At 40.3% G+C, this 26,796-nt stretch overlaps 2 protein-coding genes across 4 annotated transcripts in view; one reads left to right on the top strand and one right to left on the bottom strand.

Annotated features, from left to right (window-relative positions):
- DCDC2 (doublecortin domain containing 2) overlaps window positions 1–6,875 on the bottom strand; it is a 63,852-nt gene extending 56,977 nt beyond the window's left edge. For 2 of the 3 annotated variants that reach the window (XM_013184868.3, XM_048075802.2), the window contains exons 1-2: window positions 6,011–6,869; window positions 2,643–2,694 (exon numbers count right to left, since the gene is read on the bottom strand). In XM_013184868.3, coding sequence (XP_013040322.2) covers window positions 2,643–2,694; window positions 6,011–6,303 — 345 coding nt within the window. In that variant the 5' untranslated portion in view covers window positions 6,304–6,869. Of the gene's footprint in view, window positions 1–2,642; window positions 2,695–6,010 lie in introns of all 3 variants that reach the window. The other variant, XM_066992059.1, reaches the window with a different exon arrangement.
- A 7,077-nt stretch (window positions 6,876–13,952) lies between these two features.
- On the top strand, window positions 13,953–26,765 carry MRS2 (magnesium transporter MRS2). The gene is made up of 11 exons (XM_066992058.1): window positions 13,953–14,205; window positions 14,291–14,364; window positions 15,474–15,510; window positions 16,111–16,223; window positions 16,627–16,800; window positions 17,491–17,621; window positions 18,304–18,420; window positions 20,961–21,113; window positions 22,220–22,337; window positions 23,104–23,217; window positions 24,311–26,765. The coding sequence occupies exons 1-11, from the start codon at window positions 14,016–14,018 to the stop codon at window positions 24,419–24,421; spliced, it is 1,332 nt and encodes a 443-aa protein (XP_066848159.1). The 5' UTR covers window positions 13,953–14,015; the 3' UTR covers window positions 24,422–26,765.
- The last annotated feature ends 31 nt before the right edge of the window (window positions 26,766–26,796 follow it).

Below are 26,796 nucleotides of genomic sequence, written 5' to 3'. Positions count from 1 at the left end.
AGGAAGGAAGGAAGGAAGGAAGGAAGGAAGAAAAGTGGAGCTAATGAAGAGCTGGTTAATACTTCAGCACCACCACAATGAGACCAGGAATTGTCCTGGCAAAGATCACACCCTGATTTTAGCCTGGAGTTGTCTGTGAGTGCATTAGTGAGCCTGCCCCCACCCTCTTAGCCCACCAGAACACTATGACTCAGATCTGACCCACAAATTTCTCTGTATAATGAGATAAAAATCTGTAGACCAGTACTATGTTTTATTTCATTTTTAGGACTATTCAAATAAATCAATTACATAAATTAAACTTAACATGGAGAGCTCAACTCTCCACAGAGACCATGGAGATTGCAAATATTAGTCAAACAGGAGGAAAAATATCTGATGTAACAGATGGCTTATACTGGTTTACTTCAAAGCCCTGAGATAGCCAAAAGTGTTCAGAATACAACAAGCACTGAATACAGAAGTAACAGAAGCCTCTCTTACCAAACATGCAACTGTACATAATGGAAACAACTTCTACAACCACTTCTCTAAGTGAAAAGAATTTCTATTATATTCAGAATCTCTGTATATGTATATACATATAATGTATGTATAATAAAATAATCCTCAGAGTCTGTTAAGGATTTGCAGCAAAATCAACAGATTTAAAACTAGCCTTAAAGTAGCAAGCCTTGTGGTTATCCTGATAAGTGGTAATATCAGAACTTGGTTAATATTCTTTCATGAAGACAACTACCTGCTCACCAACGGGCATTTGGAATTAGTCACACTGTACACTATTAATGGGAGTTGCACAAATTAGTGAATGCAACCCAGCACATTTTCAGAGATAATTTGAAGCGATTATCTCAGGTTATCTTTTTCTTGTCCTGAATATATACGAATCATTTTATTTTTCCTAGATACCTAGATAGATACTGTTTTTTTTAAGATAGATAAATTTTTAGTATTGGTTAGCATTTAGTGTTGTTTAGTATTTAGTTTTGTTAGATAGATACATTTTCTTTTTCCTAGATACATATCACCTGGATAATGTTTTAGCATAAAGTATGGTACTATCCACACATTCAGATGTTCAAAAAAAAAAATAGTACAGACTGGTCATACATCCAAAGGTTGGGGTTTCTTTAGGTTCAGAGCTATCTTTTGTGTTGAAGATTCAGATAAATGCGGTATAGTTATTGTACAAAACTTTTCCCACTGAAAAAAATAAATATGATCTGTTACTAAGATCACAATTGAAAGTGATATGAATTACTTGATTCTGTCTGTCCACCTTGTAGTATCATGAGTAAATAGTTTCAGCAAAATTCACAAAGTTTGATCAAAGGAGACTCAAGGCTGGAAAAAGAAAATGCTGTAGGTCAAAAATTGAATTTATGGATAAAGGATATCAGAAAGGCAGTGCATATGTGTAAATATGTTGCTAATTCTTAGATGCACCTCAGCAACAGAGCATAACCCTAATGCTGACTCATCGGTTTGAATTAGTCTTTCCTATTTTTGAAAATTGTTCTATTTCCTTTAGGGGAAAAAAAAAAAAAAGGAGACATGACGAACTACACAAAAACAACAGAGCTCTCTCTACAATGCTCTTGTCAATTGCATAAATAACTAGAAATTATTTAGAGTAAATTTATACAGCACTTGTAGTAAATCAAATCTCTGACTTCCTGTTGAATTTGATCTTCCTGTTGACTGTGCCCATTTGAACAATTGAACAAACAAATAAACAAACAAACACAGGTTACAAAGTCATTATCATTTATAAAATGCATGTGTCATATTTTACAGCCTCTGAATAAAAAGAGTCAGAGTATCACAGGAAATGTCATTATGGCAATAAGCCCTACATTTTGAGAGTCTTCTTTTACAAGGTGTCCTACTGTCTGAAGACACCCGCTACACAAAACATTAAATTGCTAGAAACATGGCATGAGAGCACAAGGCAGAAGAAACGGAAAGATTTGTGAGCTGATGCTTCTTGTCAGGCAGAAGCTGAAATTCAAATGTTTGTTTGGGAATCATTGCTATTCATATATAGAATTTAAAAAGTAAAAATAAGGCAGAGTCATGTGTCTCAAAACCCCAAACCCACTGAGTTTTTTGAAACCTGCAGTTGTGTCATTAGGTCATAGTGTAATGCCACTAATACAAAACTGTTGAGGTTGGAAGATCATGGACTAGAACTAGTTAGAAATTTGCAACTGACACTGGCAGTGACTGGAAGAAGCATTTCAACTAAGTGTGATTTTTCAATCAAAAATGACTCTTCACCAGAGAAAATATTGTATTTTGAATAAAATTTATTGGTCCAAACCCTCCAAAGTTCTAATTCCAATAATCTTTTCTGAATGAAAAAAAAAACATTTATGATCTGTGACAACACTATGAATTTTTCTTTGCTGAAAGTTTATGAGTGGATGTGGCAATTCAGAAAGCAGAATGGAAGACAATCAGTTCATTATGTTCAGAGCAATCAGAGTAATAGTCACTGAAATATTATAACCAGAATGCTAGATAATTGTATTATTTCTGAACATAATAAGTATATATTAAAAAAAAAAAAAAGGTGTAAATGCAGGCATGCCACTAATACTAACCGCAGGGTTATTTCTTAAATATTTCAGATATCCTACCTCATTGTTGACTTCAGCAGGTTTTTTCTTTGTTTCTCCTATGTCCAAATAGCTGTGGAAGGACAACACTATTGATTATCTACAGAAGCATCTAATTTACACAGTACGAATATTTTTACTTTTTTTTTTTCACACTGAAGCTCTTAAAATTTATCATGCCTCATTATAACACAAATGGTAACTAATTCAAGATTTTAAAGGAGTGTTAATATAAATCTACAAGGTAGCGGTTATAAGAAGAATAAAAAGTTGGTAAACTAAAGCCCGAAGATGATATTAAAAATACAGAGCTGGTGGGCATCCGTCCTGTCATTAAAACATGTCCAACAAAAATAAATCACTGCACAAAATGCAGAAGATGCTAAGAAAATTTCCATTCAGTAACAAGCAAAACATTTATCTCTGGGCCATTACAAAAGATGGGGGAGAGATAACCATCTAACTTCACATCACTGGTGATTAGTACAGACGGTCAGTAACCTAGTTGTCAGAAAGAAGCTCACATAATACTGTGAGGTGGATCAATAAACCTCAGCATGATATCAGTTTATCAGGGTTTTCAAAGACTTCATCTTGCCTCTTAGTTTCTCACCCTAAGTCTGATATATTTAAAGCCTCCCTCCATACCCAAGTTTAACCAGGACATTGGCTAATTTAAGAGGATCTGTACCACTTGTGTTTCAACATGACTTGGACACACCTGAAAACTGCATATCCTGTTTTACTACGGTTGTGATGCAAGAATAGAATATTCACAATCATTTTAAGAATAAACAAAATACAAGACTGGACAAGAAAACAAAATATATCTGTTTGAACATTACTGCACTCCATTAGGGTACATATTCCCACAAAAACACTGCATTAACACAAAAGTGACAATTAAAACACACCGTGATGGACTAGGTGTATGTTGCCTTTCCAAAGAAAAGGAATTAAGTAAGTCTTCAAGCATGAGTAACCCTGAAACCAGCCAACAAACAGGTACCCAGACCACACTAACTCCGTTTCCTTGTCAGAACTCTAAAAGCTTTGCGAGCTGGTCTTCTCATGAATTCAGCTTGCAGAAGCTGCAGGCACATCGAGCTGTTTCTACTTCTCATAGCTGTCACTGCTGTAGAATGAGACACCTCAGAAGTACCTATCTCAAGATGTTAAAATTGACGGAGGTTCATGTGCTAAAGGTGAAAGCAGTTAAGCTTAGAATTCTCTGAGGACAGGGAAAAAAATGATTCAGTCTCAGCATAAGGCATCTGTGAAGAAACAAATGCACCACTTGAAGTGGAACGATGACAATTTCAGCTCCTGCTTTTCCTTGGATATTCTCTCCTTTCTATTATGCTCCCACACATGGGTGCCACAAGTCGTCAGTCCAAAGGGCCCTGCTTAGTCTATCACAAATGAATCTGACAAGCATCACTGAAAAAAAAATGTAAAAATGTACAAATTCTTGCTGCTATAAGACCAGAGTCAGATCCTTTATGACAGAAGCTCTGGTCTCCCACAGATGCAACTACTTTATCTTTGCCCGTGACACATACAGAAACATACAGAAACATACATTCATTTCTCTCATTCTTCTAATTTCTTCCAGAAAGCAATCCTTCCAACTGACCCCTCCTCTCCTCTGACCTGTCTGGCTAAGAAGTACCCCTAATTATCAGTCTACAATCTAGTTAAGAACAAGTTCAACATTATACAATCCAGCCTGCCTTAAACAATGCTTGTAAAAGCATTCCCTACTTTTACAGTACTATATAAATACATACTAATAGCGAAGAACTCTAACTCTGAACAGAAGAACAGAAAAGATCTTGTCATCCGGTTTATCCTTCCCACAGCATAGGACTATCACACGCTATCAAGGGATATATATCTAAAAGCCTGCTTTTACTGACTGTTTTAGGTTAGCCTCTCTGAAGGTACTCTCTTCAATGACCTTAAATACTTCAGCATCCTGTTGCACGTTGCAATCATAAAAGTCCAAAAAGCTCTCACCACAAAACTCTGATCATAAAATACGAAATGACAAAAATAAATGCCTTTTCCCACCAAAAATCAATCCAGGGCACTCAATTGTCTACACAGTGCATGCTACTGTCAAACACTTACTTTTAGCCTGTCTCTTGAACATAAAACACATTTAGAGAGGTGAAACGTGCTGACAACTAACAGCTTTAACGCATTCACAGGACCACAGAATTTAATACCAAAAGATACAGTAGTTCTTGAACTGAGCATTGCATTTGATGTGGAAGAGAGCAGAGTGGGAAAGGGGCTTATATTTAACCTGTCATACATCTTCTCTCTAACTTTGCCACTGAAGCCCAAGACACTTCAATAACTTTTTAGAAACAGTGACAAAAATGGTAAGGCTGCTCATAGAAAACCTGCTCATTACACGCAAAGCTTTATTCTGAAACATACCGAGCTCTCCTGAAAAATGGTACATGATCAAGACAGCAAGGTTCTGTAGAGCTGGTACTTTATCATATAAATTCCCAACCATCCCCAGAAAGGGATTCCTAATTCTGAGATTATTTTTTAAAATGAGCTGTACAAAAAACACACACAGAGATTGAACAAAACTTGTAATTAGGCAGCTGAGACAACAAAATTCACTGCCGGAATTAATAATCATTACTGATCACATTCAGAGCCACTTAGGAAACCACACATAAAAGCACAGATCTGCTCCACGATATTCTCCTAGTCAGTCACTAGAAAATAGAGAAAATATCAGTTTAATTCTTGGTGTCTTCACAGGGAAAACAAAGCAAAGTCATCTTTTAAAGAACAGGAGGAACTCAGCTATTGTCATCATAAGAAAGCCAAATGAACAGAAATGGATGGAGATGTGGACAGTTTAGCAGAATATTTTAGACTTTTGAAAGATAAGCAAGAAAGGAAAAATTGGGAGTTAAATTCCCAGGCTCATCAACTTTTCTACAACACTGTCAACACTCCACCTTTCTAGAGCTTTCTCCCTATTAACACTGAGCACAAACACTGACACTTATCCCTCCGTGAAGCACATCCATCACAGCAACATGCCAATACAGCATGATCTTCAGGGTAAAGGACTGCTTCTCCAATTCTATCACCATGTCAAGGAGATGGCACTATGAGACTAATGATTATAGCAGGCTTTCTATGGCTCACCTCTGAATCTCTTTTGCACTATTTTCTGTCACAAATACCTAACTTTCTCGTTGCCTTGGAACACAGCCTTTTAGTCTGTTTTGTGCAATGCCTAATAAAAGGGGTGCAGGGAATGCGGGGAGGTCTCAAATATTGCCACAGTGCAGAACCCCAAATGCTGATATTCAAGTTCCATATAAATCTTAAGTCAATTTTCAGCCACTCACTTCAGTTTCTTGAAGGCTTCCCTGCCACCAGCCACATACTGCTCTCCACTCTGAAGGTCCTCCAGCTGCCGGACACGATGCCCAGCCCGGGGGGTATAGATGTTACGCACGGCTCCAAAGGGTGCCTTCACCCCACCTGTCACTTCTTTCAGGAAGACCTCAAAGTTGGACACTTTCTTCTCACTGATGACAATGCGGCGCCCCGGGAAGAAAGGATCCCCATTGCGATACACCAGCACACTCTTCACCAACGGCTGCGAGAGGAACGACCCCTTTGTGCCAGGACTAGTCATGCTCGGTAGCCCAGGACCTGCTGTGTAGCCAAATCCACTGTGGAGCACTGCCTGTACCTGTTTATTTGGGAGAGGGCTCCTGCCTGAGCACCCCTCTCAGCTCCACCCTGAGAACTGCCACAGCAGGGCCGCGGCAGGAGGGCCCACCTCCAGGAGGAAAAGGAGGGAACCGGCAGCTGTGGGGAGGGATCTCAGCCTCCCCTGGGTTTCCAGCACGGCTCTGCTCTGCCTCTCAAAGAGCAGCTCCTCCTAGGCAACCAGGTCTTGCTACTCCCTGGTGCAGAGGAGGTTCACACAGATTGCACTCACCCCCGCAACAAAACATCACACGGAAGTGGATCCCAAGCAGCAGGGAAATAATGGACTGGGATAGCTGTGGACTCATAGCCCCCCAGGGTCTTTATCCTCTGGCTTTGCTGTCCCAGAAAGTGACTTGCCTCTATCACGCCAGTTCCCTCTGGATACTTTATCCTACGTCTGCTCTTCCTCCTCCCTGCCCAGCCAGGCGAGAACCCCTCAGGCAGCTGGCAGACTAAGCCCAGAACCAGCGGTCACGCCACAAGGAGGACAGCGTACAGCATGCACAAAACCCTGCTGACTTATTCACCAGGCAGTGGCTGGGGGAAGGAGAGAGAGACGTTGTGCCCAGAGGCGGGCAGAGGGACGGGAGGGCACAAGGCACCGGGAGCAGAAGGAACAGGACAGAGCAGAGCCAAAGAGGGCAGTCAAGGGCAGTCCCCGCTCCTCTGTCCCGGTGGCCGGGCCGCCCCTTGTGGAGGGGCACTCCACAGCAAGCTGGGGGCACCTGGCCATACAGGGTGGTGGGCAGGGAGAGGGGAGGCCAGGCCAGGCCAGATGATATGAGGCAGAGCTGTCGTGAAATAGCGGCGTGGTGCGAGCGGCCGGTACCGGCGGGTGACCGCTGCCCGCAGCCAGTTGTTGGAGGGGCTGCCCTGCCCATGGGTGCCGGTGAGCACATGGGTGAGGCGTCTGCCTGCTTGGCCTGGCATTAGTTTGACCCCACCACAGGTCAAACACCCACCCCACCATAACGCCGTGCTTGGCCCCACTGGGGCGGGCAGCATGGAGGACTGGTCTCAACACTGTGAACGCTGAAGACATGTTTGAGAGGCGCAAGGTGTTTACCCGCTGGACGAACCTCAGTCAAACACCGATGGCCAATTCTTTGGGTGCATCCCTAAGCGAAGGTCTCCTGGGCGCTCATCCCGCAGCACTGTGGGGTGGGATGGTGGGAGCGTGGGCTGGGCTTTAAACTTGGTGGCCACGTAGTTGCTCCTCAGAATTTTGAAATATTAAAATCTAGAAAAACTTTGCTGTCTTTTAAAAAAAGAAATAATCTTGACATCACGAGAAGATTGGGTGAAAAACACATCTCACCAATTCATCTTGGGATTACTTGTTAAGTGGTCAGTTTTTTCCCTCTCAAAAATAAAACAGACTTTTACTAGACCTTCAAGATCAAATTCACAAAAATGTTATTCAGTTGATCAGTGTGAAGACACAGGCAAGCCACAACAAACGGGTAAAAAAGGCAGTGTCTTCTTCTTGGTATTCCTTGATATTTGTGGGGAAAAAAAAAAAAAAAAAGATTATAAATAGAGCTGAAATTAGGCTTTCACACTTCACAAATTAATTGCAAATATGTACAGTCAGTTGATTTTCTTTTTTTAATGAATCTACTCACATGATGCCCTCTGAATGTCTCTTTGAGATGATATGTAAATGTTACATATACTATTTGGGTGCTTTTCCCCCAGCCTACTATCTGAATGGGCAAAATTTGAAAATAACACAAAATTAAACTGCACTCTCCTAGTAATTGGGTAAATTTATTTAACTATTTGCATTCCGGAAGTATTTAAAAGCTTTAAAGTACTTTTATCATTCTTTGGTTGAGCAAGTCAGATACAATTTGTTCTCTTCAGAATCAGGGCTTTATTGCAAGAGCTAACATCACTTTTACTGAGCTGGCCCAAACCTGCAATCAGTTAATCAGATACAGGGGTGACTTACCTCACTAAATGAATCTCAAATGCCAAAGACCACAAAGATATCCCTGGGCACAATTTTATTTATTTATTTATTTATTTATTTATTTTTACACAAATAAACCAACAGAATAAAACAGAAAGACAAAAAGTAAAATAACTCATTTGTGATTCAAAGAATGTAATATAAAGTCAAAGTGGGTTGATTCTGCATTCTTTTGAGTCAAACATTTTCCATAGTTCTATGTAGTAAACATGACATAGCAGATATAATAACTGTATTAATATACACACTAAGTACCAGATCCAACCTCTAATATAATAAAAAGATTCCCTTGGATTTCACTGATAAATAGATCATGAAATCATCCTGATATAATTTCAACTTTAAGCTATTTAGAACACTTTGTAAACAAATGATCCACTTGAAGCCGTATTTTCCTTGCTCATCTTCAGCCAAACATGATCTCCATATTATCCAGTGTTTGGGAAGTAATTTTAGATATTACATTATCAGAATAATAGATTGTTTTATCTCCTCAGACTATTAAAAATGATAATAGATTAAACAAGTATGCATGTCATGGGCTTACTCAATTAACAGATGAGTCTTTCATGTATCCAAACAATTTCTGACTACAGATAAGTTTTGTTTTCCTGAAAACACTTTAGGCATGCATGACTTTAGGCTCTGTGTTCTAACGCTGTATGTTTTGCTTTGTCCAGGAAGCTACATAATGAAATACAAAGACTTAGACTCTACCAGACTGTTGCCACACCTTGGGTACAAGGAAACGTAAAACCTGGCAGTAAATAAAGAGAAAATGCCTTAAATTCAATCTGAATTCCTTTAACATCTCCTTTTCCCCACTAATTGTTGCAAGACCAAAACTGCTTTAGACTTCCTGCCTGGAATTTTTTAGTGTACTGTAATGATGATTTTTCCAAATAGATTTCAACACATGTGATGGCAGGAATTTTTCTTTCCTTTTATCTTACCTCCTCTGATGGGAAAATTACCCCCCTACTGTGAGTTACAACAGGGCAGTTAACCATTACAAAAAGAGCAATTTCAGGGTGAGTGAAGTCAAATATGCTACTGTTATTGGTTAACAAGTTAAATTTCTGTAGACACTGCTGGCTTTCTTATAGTTAATAAAGAGAAACAAGCATATACCAGCCTTGTTTTAATACTGTTTAAAATTGATCTATTGCAACCTGAAATGAAAATTCATATTAAAAAACATGCTTTACTTACCTGTAAAAAACAAGTGCTGACGACCTTCACACTGTTCTGCAGTCATGTAGTCAATGTCAACTATCTACTAGTTTTTGCCAGATTCTACCACTTTCAGTGATTTTGGGCCTAATTTGCAGTCACACAACAGCCTTGTCATAGAATTAAGCCACTGAATATTTTACTCTTAAACTTATTTTGACTCTTCTGCTATATCAAAATACTGTTGTTCTTTACATCTGACCAGGTTAGTAACAACCACTTTTGTAGATTGCAATGAAATAGCATTGCTAGTCTTGAAGAAGGCTAAAACTGGAGGGCAAAACCTTTGTCCAAACCTGTGAGTAGATTCTGAATCCTTTGAGGAATTGCAGTGCAGAATTTTGCTCGTATTTTAACCTTTACCTAGCTAATAGGTGTGCCTCAGAAAACTCCATCTTTCAAATGCAACTAGCTGCATTCCTGCCCTCTTTTGTTTACTTGTGGTGCATAGGAATCTCCATATTTTCTTACTATTACCTTGAAATTCAGTCCCTGAAAAGCAATCGTGACTGTCCAGTTCATCATGGTCTTCAGAGCCCACCATTTCACACCAACTTTTTCAGAATTGAACATTTTATTTAATAGCAGTAATAGGAACACACACACACACACACCAAAAAAAAAAAAAAAAAAAGAGTGTTTCCAATACATTAAGTATAAAGTCAGCATGGTTTCCATCTTGCCTATGTATGACTGCTGCCTGAAAGCTAGGAGAAGCTCAAACACTGTAGCCTCTGAGAGCAAGGCCTTCATCCAGGAGAATCTGCTCCTTCCAGCCTTTCCAGGGCCTGACCTTTTATTCCCGCTATTGTTTCAGTTTCTAAGCAGTCTCCTATCACATTCTCAACAGTAGCAAGCTAAGCTGCTCAGCCCCCTCACACAATTAAGATAAATGTGAAGAGATGCATAATCAGTTTTTGACTGAGTCATGTCAGACATCTCACCTTACTGGAGGTCTATGCATGAGGCCACATCAGTCAGGCCATGCGTCGGGATCATACGATGGACCTGAAGTCATGTAACCAGTGTATGTTGGGGCAAGCGATGAGTCCAACACTGTGGCATAGGGACACAGCATCAAGCAGCGTCCCTTTTTCCACAGCAAAACACCTCGAAATCTCTGCCATTCCTGGACCAGGCAAGAATTTGCAGCTTGTTACGTGACCCTGACAACAAGGCTCACTGACTGCAAAACACGAGGTCTTGAAAACATAGTGTCCTAGTCCAGAAGAAAGGGCTGACAATGTACAGAAAGGGTAAGGATTAAGTTTCTAAACACAGAGAATGAAATTCAGCTTGTTGTGTTGCACACCAAGTTGGGAGTCACACATAATAACTAGACGTTTGTATAGCTTATCTAAAAATCAGACTAAGCAACAGCAGCCACTGCATTTCCAGTTGTAATTCAAGAGTAATTGGACTGTTTGCACGTACAGTTTTAAATACCTAAATACCAGGTTGTTCAGCTTTCATGAACACACTCTAACTGGAAGAAATAAAGTACTGATGCAGTTTTAAATTTTAAAACCTGTGTCAGAGCAATTTAACCTGCTTATATTATACAATTGCTAAATCAAAAAATGTTTAGCATATTATGATCAATTAGTTTTGCTAAAGAAGACTAAAAGATTACAGTTTAAGCTACTCGTTTTGATGATACAAGTCTCTTTAAAAAGTATTCTTGAGACAGCTCAGATGTTAAGGGGCTGCCCTGGGAAAGGGCTTAGGGAAACCCTTAGAGAACCATGAGGAAATAGTTTCCCCACGGAGAAACAAATTCAAGGTGGCTATCTTAAGTTAGGAAAAAGGTGGAAAATATCTTTCATCGGGTCTTTTTTAAAGTAATGAAAGTGAAGTCATGCCTTCTAGGCAAAGACCTCTCAGTATCTTATTATAGCTAACTCTGGTACAGGCACCTGAGATTATCAGCTGAATACTCCTGATTCTTTCACAAAATATAATAATAATAAAATAATAATAATAAAATTACTCTAAATATGATTATTATGTATTTATTTTTTCCATGGGGTCTTTTCTTTTATGTCTCTGTAATCATATTATGATTTAGCTACACTTATAACCTACCAGACATGAATCTACTGTCCGGAAGCAAATTTATGTTTTTTGATTAATCTGTTATTTTTATCTTAACATGAACAAAATGGGGCTCCTTTGAGTATTTATTTCAGGAGAAGAAACGGGTAACGGGTTCAGGCACATCTTTGTAAATACATCTGAATAATCTTTGTAAATAAATCTGAATCTCCAAATTGATTAAATGTACAAATCCTGTCTTCCTTGAACATGGAACAAATCAAACAATGGGAGATATAAGTCTTTATCTTTTTCTACCATATTTTTACCCAAAAGTTCTCAGTATGGAATTTTCAGGACTTTTCTGATACCTTATGTTCTTCTCTGTGTTTTTCTTTGGTGTCTGTGTTTCTTTGGTGTTTCTGCTCTTTCTCTTCCACATACCCCACCTGCAATCAGATCAACACCTCATGTCTGCATTGACATTAGGCTGGCAGAGGAACTAGTTGCTCACATAATTCATCCTCATAAATCACTTGTGTTTTGGATGGCAATTTTATGGCTAAACAAAGCTGTGCAGGAGCTATCCACTCACTTTAGATAAACTGAAAATAGCCATCACGCCTATTTGCGTCAATGAGCTTCTTCAGCTCCCAACAAACAGCAGATGAGCCATTATTTTTTTCTGATGAAATACAGCGTATTCCTCCCAAAGGTTAGCAGGAGACACCAGATACCTGAAATGTGCCTACAACAGAAGCAACAAGCAGCTCATTGCTATTTAGAACTGCAATAAATAGATGGCAGTTCTAAATCTCCAGTTATCTTTTGTCAGCAGCAGTATACAATTAGGCATGTTATCTGTGCTTCAAAACTTCTCCCTGGCTGCCAGTTCACACCAATGCGTTATCTTCACCTCTAAAAGTAAGAGCTATTGTCTACCCTTCCAGACAATTACAATGATGACTGCATAATGCAGATATGAGACAGAATACCAATACTTAGTGGTATGTTGGCCTATTACTGCATACGTCAGATTTCACACCAATATATATTTGATGTGAAGTTATGTCATCTTATTTCTAACACTTGTGTTGTGTAAGCAGCCAGGATAACAGATAGACAAAGGAAAACAAATAAATCAAACCAGTATCTTTTTCCTCTTTTTTACCGAGGAGAGTGAAGCTTCAGCTGTGTAAGACTTGCTGCAAATTCATTAAATGTAAATTTCTGGCAGATATCCTTCAGATGCTTCCCAAGCTTTTGCATTCTAAACATACAGTCAACAGAAGCTGCAAGTAGTTGCCAGCAATCATACATGTAAGCTTCCTGCTCTCCTGCAGTGTTTTCGGTGCTGTCTGGTATTTCCAGATTTTGTTTTGTTCAAGTATCTATCATAACCAAGAGCATTAAATTAGTCATGTACATATTGCCACCTGCTGTGGTTAACCACATCTGAAGCGCTACTATTCATTTCAGTGGATTTCATTTTTTTTATCAAGCAAACAGGGGGCAGGCGTTTGCATCGAGCCAGGCTTACCCTTAAAACTGAAAAACTACGTTGGCTTCAGCCTGTGGATGTACGCTGTATATAATTACTAAGGAACATTTTTATTTAATTACTTCCTCATGAAGTCGTTTATCTTTGTGCAAAGTGTGCGTAAGACGTCCTTCTGACTTCACACGTAAATCCACTTCAAGCACACGCTCATGTATGCACATTTATGTATATGCACACAAACACACACTGTGGTGGAATCAGGACCTGCAGAAAATAGATAGATAGATAGATAGATAGACAGACAGACAGACAGATATGAGGGACCAGTGTCTGTCCTCTGGTCACCTCCATCGAATTCCTTTAATGTACAGTGCAGCTGAGGTAAAATTTGGCCCCGACGCCCGTCTTTGAGACTGAGACCAGAGTTCAGGCCAGTGTTTGGATTTGTGCACTCCGGCTGGGGCTGCCGCACTGCACGAATCATTTCATGAGCAGCATAATCACTGGTTTTATTTCCACGCTAAGTAGTAACGAGCGCTTTATTTTGATGCTCTACACCGACGCAGGGCTTTGAACCCAGGATTCACGTTCATGCCTATCCGCGTGCTTCACCAGGCCCAACCAAGGCAGATGCCCCTACTGCCTGCACTGCCCTTCTGCAGGGAAAGCCGCCGTTTAAAAATACCGTATGACGGCAGGAGCTGCTGCCTGCGCTTCTCTGCCTGCCCGGGGCCTGCCCAGCGCCGCGGCAGCCTCGCTCCTCCCCGGCCGGGCAGAGCGGGGCCGCCGCCGCCCGCTCCTCCTCCGCCGCGGCTGCGCGCTGCGAGGCGCTGAGGGCGCTCGGGGCCGTGCGGTGCAGCTCGGGGCCGCGCTGGGCCGCGCCGTGCCCATGCTCCGCAGCGCGCTGCTGCCCGTGGCGCTGTGCCGCCGCCGCGGGGCGGTGCGGGGCTGGAGCTGCGCCCCCCAGGGCTGGCCGGGCGGCGGGACCCGCCCGCGGGGCCCCCGGGGGCTGCCCCCGGCACAGGCCCGGCCCGCGGCCCTGCGGCTGCCGCCCTGCGACCGCCGCCTGCGGGGGGCCGGTGAGCGGCGGGGCGGGCGGGACGGGCGCAGGGGGCAGGGGAGGGCGACACAGGGTCGGTGACCGGCCTCCTCCTCCTCTCCCAGGTACGTTCTACCAGCACCCCGCCGCCGAGGCCTCCCAAGCCACCCTGGCCAGCGTGTCTCCCGTCTTCGCTGTGGTAAGCGCCGCGCAGAGTTGTGCGGGATGACAGGTTCTTCAGGGGTGGCTTCCCTTCGGGTGCCACAGGCGCGGAGCGGTTCTCCTCCCGGGGGGTGTTTCAGGTTCCAAGTTGTCACCTAAAGGCGTTCCGACTTAAGGGCCGGCTGTGGAGCACGCGTTTCATCAAGATGTTTTTCTACGATAAAGCATCTGACGGAATTTCTCTTGCTGGAGGCTTGCTAATGGCTTCCACAATTACTATTTCTGTGTCACAGCAGCAGCACTTCTAAGCACATGTAGGATCTGGGGACAAACTGTCCACATATCCCTTCTCAAATGAGCCTGAAGGCTGTTTGCAGACTGCTTGTTTGACTGGGTTAGTGCATGAGGGGACGTAAGGCCTCCCGTTGGCAATGACAAGCACAACACATGCAGCTGGGTCCGTGTGGCCATGCAGTTCGTGTTGCAGCTCCACTGGAGTGCATGCCTAGGTATGTTTTGTTCACGGAAGGTTATTTCTAAAGCCAACGATACGGAATTAAGCTGCACGGTTTATAAGGAAAAGGGCAAACTTTATGATTAAAGCGGACCTTGCAGTTTTTCCAATAATTTTGCCAGGAGATAAGTGTTAAAAGTAATCAGAATGGCAAATGCTAAGAAAAGAAGGATGCCAGTTACTGTCTGAATGCTGTTGTAATAATACTTGATGTGGACACAAGGCCTAACTACCCCACTTGTGTGACTCTTTTAAAATTTTATGTGTATTTTTTTTCTGATTACACCAGAGGAAATGGCAAAATGGGTAATCCAAAATGTAAGGTACCCTTTTGTGCCAAAACAAGGCAGATCCTCTCTAAATCACCTCCTTTCCAAGGCTTACATGGGAATGTCATCGTGCAGATGACACTGGTTTTGATCGGTGCATGCACAAACGCAGTGAAGTATATGGCAGTTTGGTGCAAAATTTTTCATAGTTGGGATGAACAGTGAAAAGAGGGTATAAAAAGTTACTATTTCCTCATCATATATTTTCCATTTGACCTCTGGGCAAGTGCAAGCAACTTCAGACATTTTGTGCTTATTTAATAGTAACTGTGTGGAAAAAAAAAATTTTTTTCACTTTTCTAGATGAAGCTTGACAAAGAGGGGAATACTACCTTTTTTGGTGAGTTTTCATTGTGTTTTCCTTTGTTGTTTTTTTTTTCTCTTGTCCAACACGGAAAAGCCCAACTGAGTATCTACTTGGGGTAGAAGACTATTTTAAGTCTGCTTCACTGTGCGTATTAATTTGCCATGTTGCAATGTCTCCTGCTTTGCTGCCTTCTGTAGGTCTTCATAGCATCTCCATCATTACAGTATTTGTAAGTTTCTAATTAATATGTTGAAAATAATGTATACCATCTGTCAGAGGAAGGTCATTTTTACTTTGTCTTTTCCCTCTTCTAACTGGCATTTTCCCATCCTGCTATTTTCCCTCCTATAGAGTTATATGTACTTGCTCAAATCAGCCACTTGGCTTCTGACATGAAATTAATCACCATGGCCAACTTCTTCACTTCCATCTAGAATTTTTCTCTTTCCGCTCAGGGTACAAACTTTTAAACTTCATAACAAATAAATTATACTGAGGAATGAATGGGAGAAAACCAGTTTTAAAGATAGCATAGCTCTTTTTGTTTTGTGGGACTGAGTAACAGACTAGAATGTAATTTCAGGACATACATGCTTGTCCCCTAAATGTCTTCATCTAATATTTTTATGATAGAAAAAAAGAAAACAGAATTGTACCAGGAATTGGGTCTTCAAGCTCGAGATCTAAGATTTCAACACCTCATGAGCATTGCAACTAGGAACAACAGGATCATCATGCGAATGGAGGTAATGGTTTCCCTATAATCTTTAACAGCAGCTTTCCACGACATGTAACCTAACAATAAATGTGTCTTTGAAGTTGTGCCTGGCAATCAGAGCAATACGTATTAATGAACATTTTGCTACTTGAGCACAGGAGAAACAGTATGAACTTGATCCTAGTAAAGGCCAAAAAATGACCAGGAGCCACTTGACCTTACCCCTGTTATCACAGGGCTGTCTCTGAATACTCTGGAGTTCACTGGGAGCTCGCAGTTACTGTGAGGTTCTGTTATTTTCCCGCCTGAAAAGACATTTGAAGAGTGGCTTTTATCAATGCCTAAATTACTTAATGTACTATGTAGTCAGGAGCAGACAGAAGTCTTCAGAGTTTTTTTTCAGACTACCACATGTATGCTGTCTCTTTCAGTTCTTGAAGGCGGTCATAACACCAGAGTTTCTTCTGATACTAGATTATCGTAATTTAAATCTGGAACACTGGCTCTTCAACGAACTAGCATCTCAGCTCGCAGGAGAAGGTCAACTAGTTACATATTCCCTGCCCTTTGAATTCCGAGCCATAGAAGCAATCCTGCAGTACCGGGTGAGCTGTCTGGGTTTTACGTTGTTTTGAAAGTTGTTGCTTCATAGAAAAGATAGTATGTTTCTATTCTTATGTTAATATTTATACATACGTATTTTTATATGTATTCCACGCTTGTTACAGAAGCTCTTTTTTGGTTTGGGGTTTTGTTGGTTTAAGTTTTAAGTTTTTGTGTGTTTGTGTGTGTTTTCATCTCCTCCCAAAAAAAGCGCTAATTGGAAAACACATTATTGCAACAATTTACATAAGGATGTTGTGGTTTCACCATCACTTGGAGATAAAAAAACAAATTATCCTACCTTTCTAAAGACTACTATAGCTGAAATAGAATGATATGCAGAAGCACTGATTTTTTTTGGGCTCTTGGGTAGGAGTCAGATAATGAGTTACAGCTAATCTATGCTAGCTAATGGTGATCTGACATTTCTAGATAAATAATATTTTATCTCTTGTTAGTGTGATTATGAATGAGTTTCAGTTCAGTGTAAATCACTGTTATAAAACAGTGTATTTCACACTGGCTTTATCTGTCTGTAAGTGGTACCATATAGCAAGTATTTCCAGGGTATTTGAAAGCAAACTGTGTTAACTGCCTGTTACTATGAATTCTGTTTGGAGACAGGAACCAGTTGCCCTAGCCATTCTAAAAGTATTGCTTTAATTCTTATGAAGGATCATGTTGTTATCTAGATCAGCAAACTGCAGGGGAGACTTAACACTTTGCAGCCTCAGATCCTTGAGACACTGGAAGCTCTAGTGGACCCCAAGCTTTTGTCTGTGGATAGGAGTAAACTACACATTCTCCTTCAAAATGGCAAGAGGTAAATAAAGAGTAAGCTGTGAAGAGACTAGAAGATGACCATAGCAAGTTATATGCAATGAAAAGTTAGAAAAATGGTATCTGATATGAATTTCATAGATTACTGTCATGCTGGGTTGTGCATCTTATTGGTAAATGTAAAAATCGGTGTATGAAATACCTAGCGATACGGGAAAAAACAGAAAATCTATTCTGATTTGTCAGAAATACAGTCAGGTTTCTTAAATAGCACCTAATAGAACAAAATAACATCTAAGAGATCGAAATAACATCTGATAGAACAAAATAACATGAGAACGTTCCTTATAATATCAGAAAAGGTTAGCCATTGGTTCTGCCCTTTAAGTTTACTTCATGTATTATCCTGTCTTACAGGACAGTGCAAATATGCACTCCCTACATGAGTGCTTATTTTTTTTCTGAGTTTCTTGTAAATATACCCAGAAAACACAGCTGAATCCCTTTCAGTGTTTGTCCATTGCTTGCTGGTTCATGGATATATCACCACCACTGCTAAATGTGTGGCCTCTAGAGAGTTTTATTTAAAGCACCTCTCAGAACTCTCCAACGAACTCTTCCCTGGCAATTCAGTCTGGCAAGGGTGCTGGCAAAATCATCTAAAGATTACCTTGGTGTGTTGGTGCCAGTGGGATTACTTGACTTCTTGCCTGTTCTTTCTTCAGCTTGTCAGAACTGGAAACAGATCTTAAAGTTTTCAAAGAAACAATTCTGGAGATTCTAGATGAAGAAGAATTAATAGAAGAGCTCTGTCTATCTAAATGGACTGATCCACAAGTATTGTATGTATATTATGAAACCAGATACTTTTTTTAAAATGTGTTTTATTTAAGGAGAACTTGAACACTAATCTAGATGTTCCCCTCCAAAAAGCAAAAGGAAAAAGACTTAAAATTTTTAAAGCCCCGATGGTAGTCACTTCACAAATGGTTGTATCCACCATTCTGGAGAGGAGGTTCCGTAGCACTAGTCATATACACAGTTACAAATAGTTCTTGGCATAGTAGACCAGCTCATCTAGTATGCATTGGGGTGGGAGCAGGATGGCAGTAGGAGAAAAAGCAAATGCTATTTTCCAGTACAAATTAACACTTCCTGGGAGAGTTTTCTTCGGTTTCACCAACAAAACAAAGCAGCAGTTTTTAAAGTTTGTATTGAATGAGTCAGACACCACACTTCCTTTGTAAGAAGTGGCCTGAACGCCTTGTTTCCAGCTTTTTGCTCACCAGCAGAACTCGTAGGAAGGAAGCTTTGGGGCAATGTTGTTGATACTGTCTTTATGTAAGTGCACGTATAAGAGCAGCATTTCAGTAAAAAGATATACACAGAGATAGTCCTGTCGCACTCCAAGTCCTGATGAAGGATCACACACATCATAAGCAGTGCTGGTCACTTTAAACAAAAACTAAAAAGCAAAAAGATAATGTATGTCATACCCCAGTGCTTTAGGCTGAGCCATATTTAGATCTTGGGCATACAGACATGTTCTCTTTTTAAGCAGAGAACAAAAAATACCTTTCAGGTCCTTTGTGAGGCTGCTGAATAATACTTCTGTCTAGCCACATTATATGTGGGTATATTAATACTGTTCACACAGTAGTGTGTTTGAAGTCAGGAAATAAGTTTCTTGCCCTGCAAAGTTTAGTCTAAATGTATGATATAAACTCTGTACTCCATATTTGGGATGCAGTTTGCATTTCTAGTGCATCTGCTGGAGCAGTATTGGGAGGGCTCTTGAACTCTCAGCTAGGTGAAACCTGGAGTCACCTTTTCAAGCCACCACCATTGCACAAAGGTACAAGAGGTGATGGGAGGTTGTGAAGACTGCTGGAGCCGTGCAAAAGGATGTCGTGAGGCAGTCCATGCGTGAGGCATACTGGCAAATACTAGCCATTGCAGCGTGTTTGCACAGGCTGGCAGTATGGGCACTTCTCTTGACCCCAGGATACAAGTGATGAATTCAAGAAGTCTATCAGAGGAGGTCAGGAGGAACCCAGATAGGAAGCAACATTGATGCAGGAATGGTGAGCTGAGACCAGAAAGACAAGATGAGGCAGACATTCTATCTTTGTGTGAAGGAACAGCAGAGTATCAAAGACTCAGGAGACAGATGGAGGCTAATTAATGAAAACAAATCAGATGGCAGTTGTTTTTAAGTTTTTATGCCTGTTGTTTCCCTTTTTGTACCTACTGAGGAGCCAGTATAAAGATACTTATCAAATAGGGTCATGAGCTGAATCTGTAATACAGTAGATAGTGCTCAAAGGATTTCAAATCCCCAACCCCGCTCCTCTGCATGCAGTCAAAACCTCTAGGTCTGAAGGGCTTTGAAATCAGCCTGGCTAACTCAAAATTTCAGCCCCATAAGAGAGAAACTAGGGACTCTGTTAAAGGTCTCTGGGGACCTTAAGTGGGTTGATTCTTAAGATATAGCACTAACTTTCTTGGGAAACCGTTTCAGAGAGGTTCCATTAACAGTCAGCAACACCACAAGGAGATTCCGTAGAAAGTTTAGTCTCTCTAGAGAAATGAGGTCATACCACAAAAGAAAAAAAGGTGAAGAATCTTCCTGGCTTTGCTGCTAGTTTCTGTGCTCTCCTGGATCTTGGGTACCTTTTGTCTACATAATGAAGAATCCAGCACACCCCTAAGAAATTACGTATCTCTAGAGAAGGCTGCTGATTCAGCATTCTGGACAATGCAGTAAGATGAAAGTCTCAGATATATTTTACTTAGGAGAGCAGCATCTTCCACTTGACACTCACTCTTAAGCAGCTTCATGCTCCCAAAAAGTTTGGCAGTAATTACCGTGTATAGCTGAAGCACCTTACAACTAAACTGTTTTAATGCATGCCTAAGACACATCCCTAACCACGTGATTGTTTATGTGTTGACTTTTGGTTCTGTTTTATTCTTGTGGTTTTTGACTGTGCCGTTATCAACTTCCACCACTTGAGGGCACCAAAAAATTAAGTTTATCTTTTCAAAAATGTCAGCACTTACTTGATAACGTTATAATAGCTGAAAAAGTAGAATTCATGTTGCCATGCATGCCTTGAGCACATCAAACGCTAACTGCTCTACTGAAAATAACTGACTGCCTGTACTGGTCAGCTAATTTAAGAAGATATGCCTTTTACTTTATGCCGTAGGTATTGATGGAGGGCTCCTTTGTCACTTAAAAGATTGGATTTTGAGATCTAGTGTCAGCACTCTATTGGCTGTTAGCCACAACTCTTTTATGCTCCTTGTCTTTAACGCATCAGTAATGCACTTTAATACACCATGTATATAACCAAAAAATACAAATTGTTGCACACAGTGAGGAGAGCACATCTGCGATTGACCATGCAGAAGAAATGGAACTGCTGTTGGAGAACTATTACCGACAAGCAGAAGATCTTGCAAATGAAGCTCGTGAACTCAGGGTATTGATTGATGACTCAGAAAGCATAATCTTTATCAACCTGGACAGGTAAGCTATGCTGTCTGTTGTACTGCCAAAAGCTGAGCAGAATGTAATGCTGCCTGTTCTTTCTCAAATCACTGCCAGTAAAGGAAGGCTGGGGAATTCCGTTTTCTGAGGGTTTGAATGGACTTGCAGTCACAGCAGAAGAAGCTGCATTGCACTTTCTTATCACTGAACCAGATAAAGCAAAGCAACAAAACACCCTAATTAGTAATATGTAAAAACATCTGTAGCCTAGGTTACAGTTTTCACCAGCAGGTGAAACCAAGCCACTCTGAGATCCTTCTGGGGAACTACTCACTAAAGAAAATGTCTGCAAATTTAGGGGCAAAATAAGAGCAAACTTTTCTGAGTATAATTTTAATTTAGTAAAACTGTTTATTTACATCAGAGTCTGGCTAGGCTACTCAGCTGTTCAGTACAAGTTGAATTATCACCCTATGCCATGATTCAAGAATGAATAATTTTGGAGCAAGTATTTTATTTCTTTAAGTGTGCTGCAGTTTTCACCACAAGTTGGCTTTTTAATTGAAAAGTAATTGTAGCTTGCATTTGCAAGCACATGCCACCTTGCCTTTGAGGTCAATGTTTAATATTTTTTCTTCTCTTTACTGAGGAGTTATCTATATAAGGAATTGGTGGATGCTGTATCAGAAAGCCACGGAAATTATTTCTGGGAAGAGTTGAATATGGAATTCTACAAAACAGGCTTAAGTTTATAGTCTGCAGTCTTTACTGACTCTGCTTTCTAAGTATATTCTCTTGCAAGATAACAGTAAATTTTTGTTGGCTGTGAATACTGACATAAATTTCAGCCAATTAGCAGTGAGAAAAATTTCCATGGAATTTAACTGTTGCTCTGTCCATATACCTCTAAAAAGTGAGTGACCCCAGTCAGCTGATGATTACACAGAACCTACTGCCTTAGATGTATACTCATGCAGCAATTTCAAAGCAAGTCTCTTTTATACTGTTGTTTCATGTACTGCCTAATTCCAGTATGACTTCCTCTATTTCATTGTTTGGTTTTAATGCATACCATATGGAATTTGAGAATTTATGCAGCAGAACAATTTTTGGGTTCCCCTTACAGATGTTTCTCCCTTCTTTAGCCACCGTAATGTGATGATGAGACTCAACTTGCAGCTGACTATGGGGACTTTCTCTCTCTCTCTCTTTGGACTCATAGGAGTTGCATTTGGTATGAACTTGGAGTCATCTCTTGAAGAGGTAAGGAATGAGTGCTGCTTTTATCAGTGACATAAAACATGGGCCCTGCTCTTATAGTGCATTTTACATTCAGTACAACTCCATTCCAGACTTACATTAATGTGTGAAGTAAGATAATTTAGCATGGGGGATTCATGTGTCACCTTTTTGAAAGCAAATTACTTCATGGCTAATTGCACAGAATAACAGGCCTTTTTGTCTATGTAATGTCCAAGGAAAAGAAATGAGAAGACAACAGGATGGTTTAAGGACTAACTGTACAACAGTGTTCGTGTTTTTTTAATAATCATCAATGCTTCTGAAAAACCCAGCTTTGTCTTCCAGATACAAAGCTATCTGGCAAGCAGCCAGGGAGTTCCCTACACACCAGAGGAGATACTCTACTGTTATTTACATGATTATTCCTATATCAAGAGTAGTATTTACAATTGGATGTGCTGTCTTAAAATGACTAAATAAATAAAAACATAGAAAGAAAGACCTTTTCATTTCCATGTCCATTAAATAGAAGGCTTGAATTTCCAAACTCCTGATGAAGGATGGAAAACTGCATGGGACAGTAACAGAATACATTAAGGTGATTCCTAAATAATACGTTTTGCTATAAAACAGCCCTTTTTCCCTGGTATGGTTTGTCTGTTGATAGTAGAGGGTTTACCACTTCCCTGCCATAAAGGACAAGAAAACTGGTGGGGAGTGAGAGATGATCTTTGGCTAAATCCCTGAAGTGAGAGTTGCCTAACTAATGGGGATGTTCTGTTTTTAGGACCCCAGAATATTTTGGCTGGTGACTGGGATTATGTTTCTGGGAAGTGGCCTGATATGGCGGCGCTTGCTTTCCTTCCTTGGGCGGCACTTAGAACCTTCACTACCTCCTCATGTATGTATGGCTGGCTAGGATTTCTGCTTCATACTCTGCATGTACAATTCATCTCTAAAGCAGGAAATAAGCAGTTGTAGAGTGGTGGGTCATAGAGCTTGCAGGGAGTTAAGCTAAGTCAGTCTTTCTTGACTTGGCAAACGAGAAGGTTTTCCCTAGCTGGACTGAAGGAGGCAGGAAGCCCAACACTGGCAAAGATATATTTGAGCAGGAAGATACTGTGTGCTGTTGCTAGAAGTGAAGCTGCAGGCTCTTCTTTAAGAGATGCCGTATTCACTTTCACCTAGCAGCCCAAGGGAAGCTGAGACTAATGGTAGAAGCAGCCCTAATTTGCCCTTTGAGCTCCTGCAGAAGTCTCTTCGTGGTGAGGGACATAAGGGATGCTGTCCTCCTCCTTCCACGCACGTACTAACTCTGTATCTGTGGTCCCTTTCTCATAAAAGAGAAGATGAAGATGAAAGGAAGATGAGGACAGGTACTAGCTGCAAAATCTCTCTGAAGAATGGTGCCATGGTTGTGATGTCCTGACTCCCAATCAGAAGTTTGCAATAGCCATCTTTGCCACTGATGCTGATGGCATTGCAGAGCCATATGTCATCAAGCTGTACGAAAATTTCCAAGGAGGCAGTCTTCAGATTAGCAAAATTTTGTATGAGTCATTTTCCATGTTCACTACCCTTTGCTGCCAAAACATACAGGACTGTTTTGTCAGCTTATGTTCTGAATAATTATAACAGAGAAGTATCAGTGGATTCAAAAGTTAAGTTCCTACAAGTGACCAAAGAAAGAGAGACCAAGATAAACTCCCTTTTTCCCTCTCCTCCCTTGCTGTTAAGTAGATGGAAGTAGTTTGTTGTTAATTGTTGACTATGGCTACAATTAACTGGATTATTCTCAAGTGTTGCTCAAGACCAAGACATACTGACTCTGGCTTGGAAAAATGTACTGAAAGGATAAGTGGGAGAAGCCAGAGACTGTCATTGAACATAAGAAGAGAACAAGCAGGATTCGGACCTCTCTAAATCTTGATTTCCTTCTCTTGTATATAGAGCAGCTTCTCCTGTAATTAAAGGCTATTTTGTATCTTGCCTAGGTTCCTGCAGTTTTGAGAAAATCCCAGCCAGCAGCTCAAAGAGTGGAGATAAAAAATGACCTTAAAGCAGAAACATTTGGGCTGAGCAGAAGCACGCTGACAAACCAATAGGAACAGCAGGAAGAAAGAGACTTTTACTGTTACGGGGCAGACTTTGGACACTTACATTTGTTTTTCCTTACTGAAAACCTTAAGAATTTCTAAACTTGCTAATTTAATATATATTTTGTGCCAAAAACCTATGGTGAGATTTCAATGCGTACACACAAAAAGAGGGAAACTCAAGGGAAAGAGTGATGTTTCCCACAATAGTCTCACCTCCACTCCATGTATGTTCCATTAGATTTCGGTATCACATATACATACTCATTTTAAGTGTTTCTGTCAAACACGTAACTCACGTAATGGTCTTTCTAAAGAGCAGCATTCTCAGCTTAAAGGATGACAGCAGTCAGCATTCATCAGTAATTCTCGTTCTGAACTGCAGGTTTAGCACCCTGCCTTCAATTATCAAAGCAAAAATCTACCCCAAAAGTGCCATTTCTATGTTTTTTCTTCTTTAAAACCCTACTTAATTGCAGAGAATTAATTTTCCTAAGCAAAAAGTATACCTGCGTCTCTTGTGAAGCACTACTTCAAAATTGACAGTAACCAAAAATAATACTTTTTTTTCTTATTTTAAGTGAGCTTTGAAACATGGCTACTTATTTTGGGTATTCCATAACAATTCGTTTAAGCCCAAACTGTATGCGGTTTTAATAGCTGGAAAAGCAGGTCCATTGACAATGCATGCTTGTGCCTGCCATCTGCCACTATTTCAATATGCATTAACATAGCTGCAGTTTAACAATTCCTCATGTCATAAGGACTGATTCATACCCTGATGAAAATCATCAGACCAGTTGTTAGTTTCTCTTAAAAGAGAGAAAGCAGAACCCAACTTCTTTCTGAGAAGGCAAGAGAAAGCATGGACTATACTCCACCACAGTAAGTAGCTAAGTTAGTTGAAGGGTGTGCAAGCCTTGGGTCTTGTAATGGACTGGAGGAAGGAGTAAAATCTTTATGGGCACTGTTTGTGTTTGTCCTTACGACTTACCTCTGAACTCTCAGGGCATAGTTCTCTACTGGCTTCTCTCAGTCCGTAAAGGGAGTATGAAAGCCATCCAAAGCAGGTCACTGTCTAGTTTTTTGTTTGGGCTTTTTTAACCTCAGTAACATAAAGTGAGTAGCTCCTTGGTTGCCAGCAGACAAATGACTATACTTGCAGGGATTGAAAAGACAACCATAGCTGTGAACTCAAAAAAAATCCAGAATGGAAATGAAAGAGTACAAAAATCAGTATTATGCAGGCCCGTGATCTTAGTATGGTTTAAGTGAGTTGTACTAAATTATTTTCAAACAGTTGCTCTTGCTCTGTATGAGACTTCAACTACAGATATAAAAGGCATGAAAAGGTGAGAAAATTAATGGGCTTTGTAATGCTTTTAAGTTTGTAGGTGAACATTTTTGCAGCCTTTATTTGTAACAGGTAGAGATGTGTAAAAAAAAAAAAACAAACCAACAGTACAGCTCCTAAACTGAGCAACCTAGCAGAAAAAACAGTGGCTCTCATACCATTGCTGATAAACTCCAAGAGAGTGTAGTGAGTGAAGGGATATGGATGTGATATTTTCAAGCAAGTAATAGTTGCATTAGGCCAGAACTCAAATGTGTTGGTACAGATGTTTGGGAATCTTTCAGGTATGCTTTCCAAGCTCTTTCCTCTGTACAGTGAGGCCTCTGCATAGCATATTGCCTCCTTTTCCTGTACATAGGTGACTTAAAGCAGAATAAAAGCACTGAGAGAAAGACAGTTCTGTTACAAGACTGCCTTTCATTTTACAGACCTATACAAACATTTAATGGTTTTCATACAATTCAAGTAACTAAATGAGTTAACGTGCAACAAAATTACCCGGAGATCATAGGTAGAAAAAATAAAGCCAGTGGAGACTGTTATGTTAAGAATAGAATTGTTCCAGAACATACTAGTATCAGCAATTTTAGTTTAAAAAAAGAAAACATTTTTTTTTGCCCTTATAAATGCACTGCTTGTTTTGCCTCATACCACTATTAATAGATTTGCAAGGTAAGTACTGTGCTCAGTGCTCCCAGTTCCATCTGGTTACCACTTTCGTAAAGTTCAGATTTCTAAGTAACAGCTGCGTGGTTATTTTTTCTATTATCTGGGCAAGTTAGGTCCCCAAAATAGATGGCAGAACACATCAAGCTAATGTTTACCTTGTCATCTTTTTTTAAAGACAACCTTCCTGAGAGAGAATTCTTAACAAGGTAAGTTGAGATGTGTTATCCTTGGAGTATGGCATTTTAAATCTGTGTTATTCCACTGACTTGTGTTATTTAAAATAAAAGTAATGCCTTATGTTTGTGATGGAGGCAAGAAAGATGAAATGCAGATACATACGCGTCTGTGTATTAGTGTTGAT

Source organism: Anser cygnoides, chromosome 2 (genome assembly GCF_040182565.1).
Source record: "Anser cygnoides isolate HZ-2024a breed goose chromosome 2, Taihu_goose_T2T_genome, whole genome shotgun sequence".
Classification (NCBI taxonomy): Eukaryota; Metazoa; Chordata; class Aves; order Anseriformes; family Anatidae; genus Anser; species Anser cygnoides.
This window is presented reverse-complemented; position numbering and strand designations above follow the sequence as displayed.

Coding starts and splice junctions, on each gene's coding strand:
- MRS2 (XM_066992058.1), top strand. CDS start 14,016: ATGCTCCGCAGCGCGCTGCTGCCCGTGGCGCTGTGCCGCCGCCGCGGG. Junction 14,206..14,290: donor CCGCCGCCTGCGGGGGGCCG/GTGAGCGGCGGG, acceptor CTCCTCTCCCAG/GTACGTTCTACCAGCACCCC. Junction 21,114..22,219: donor ATCTTTATCAACCTGGACAG/GTAAGCTATGCT, acceptor TCCCTTCTTTAG/CCACCGTAATGTGATGATGA.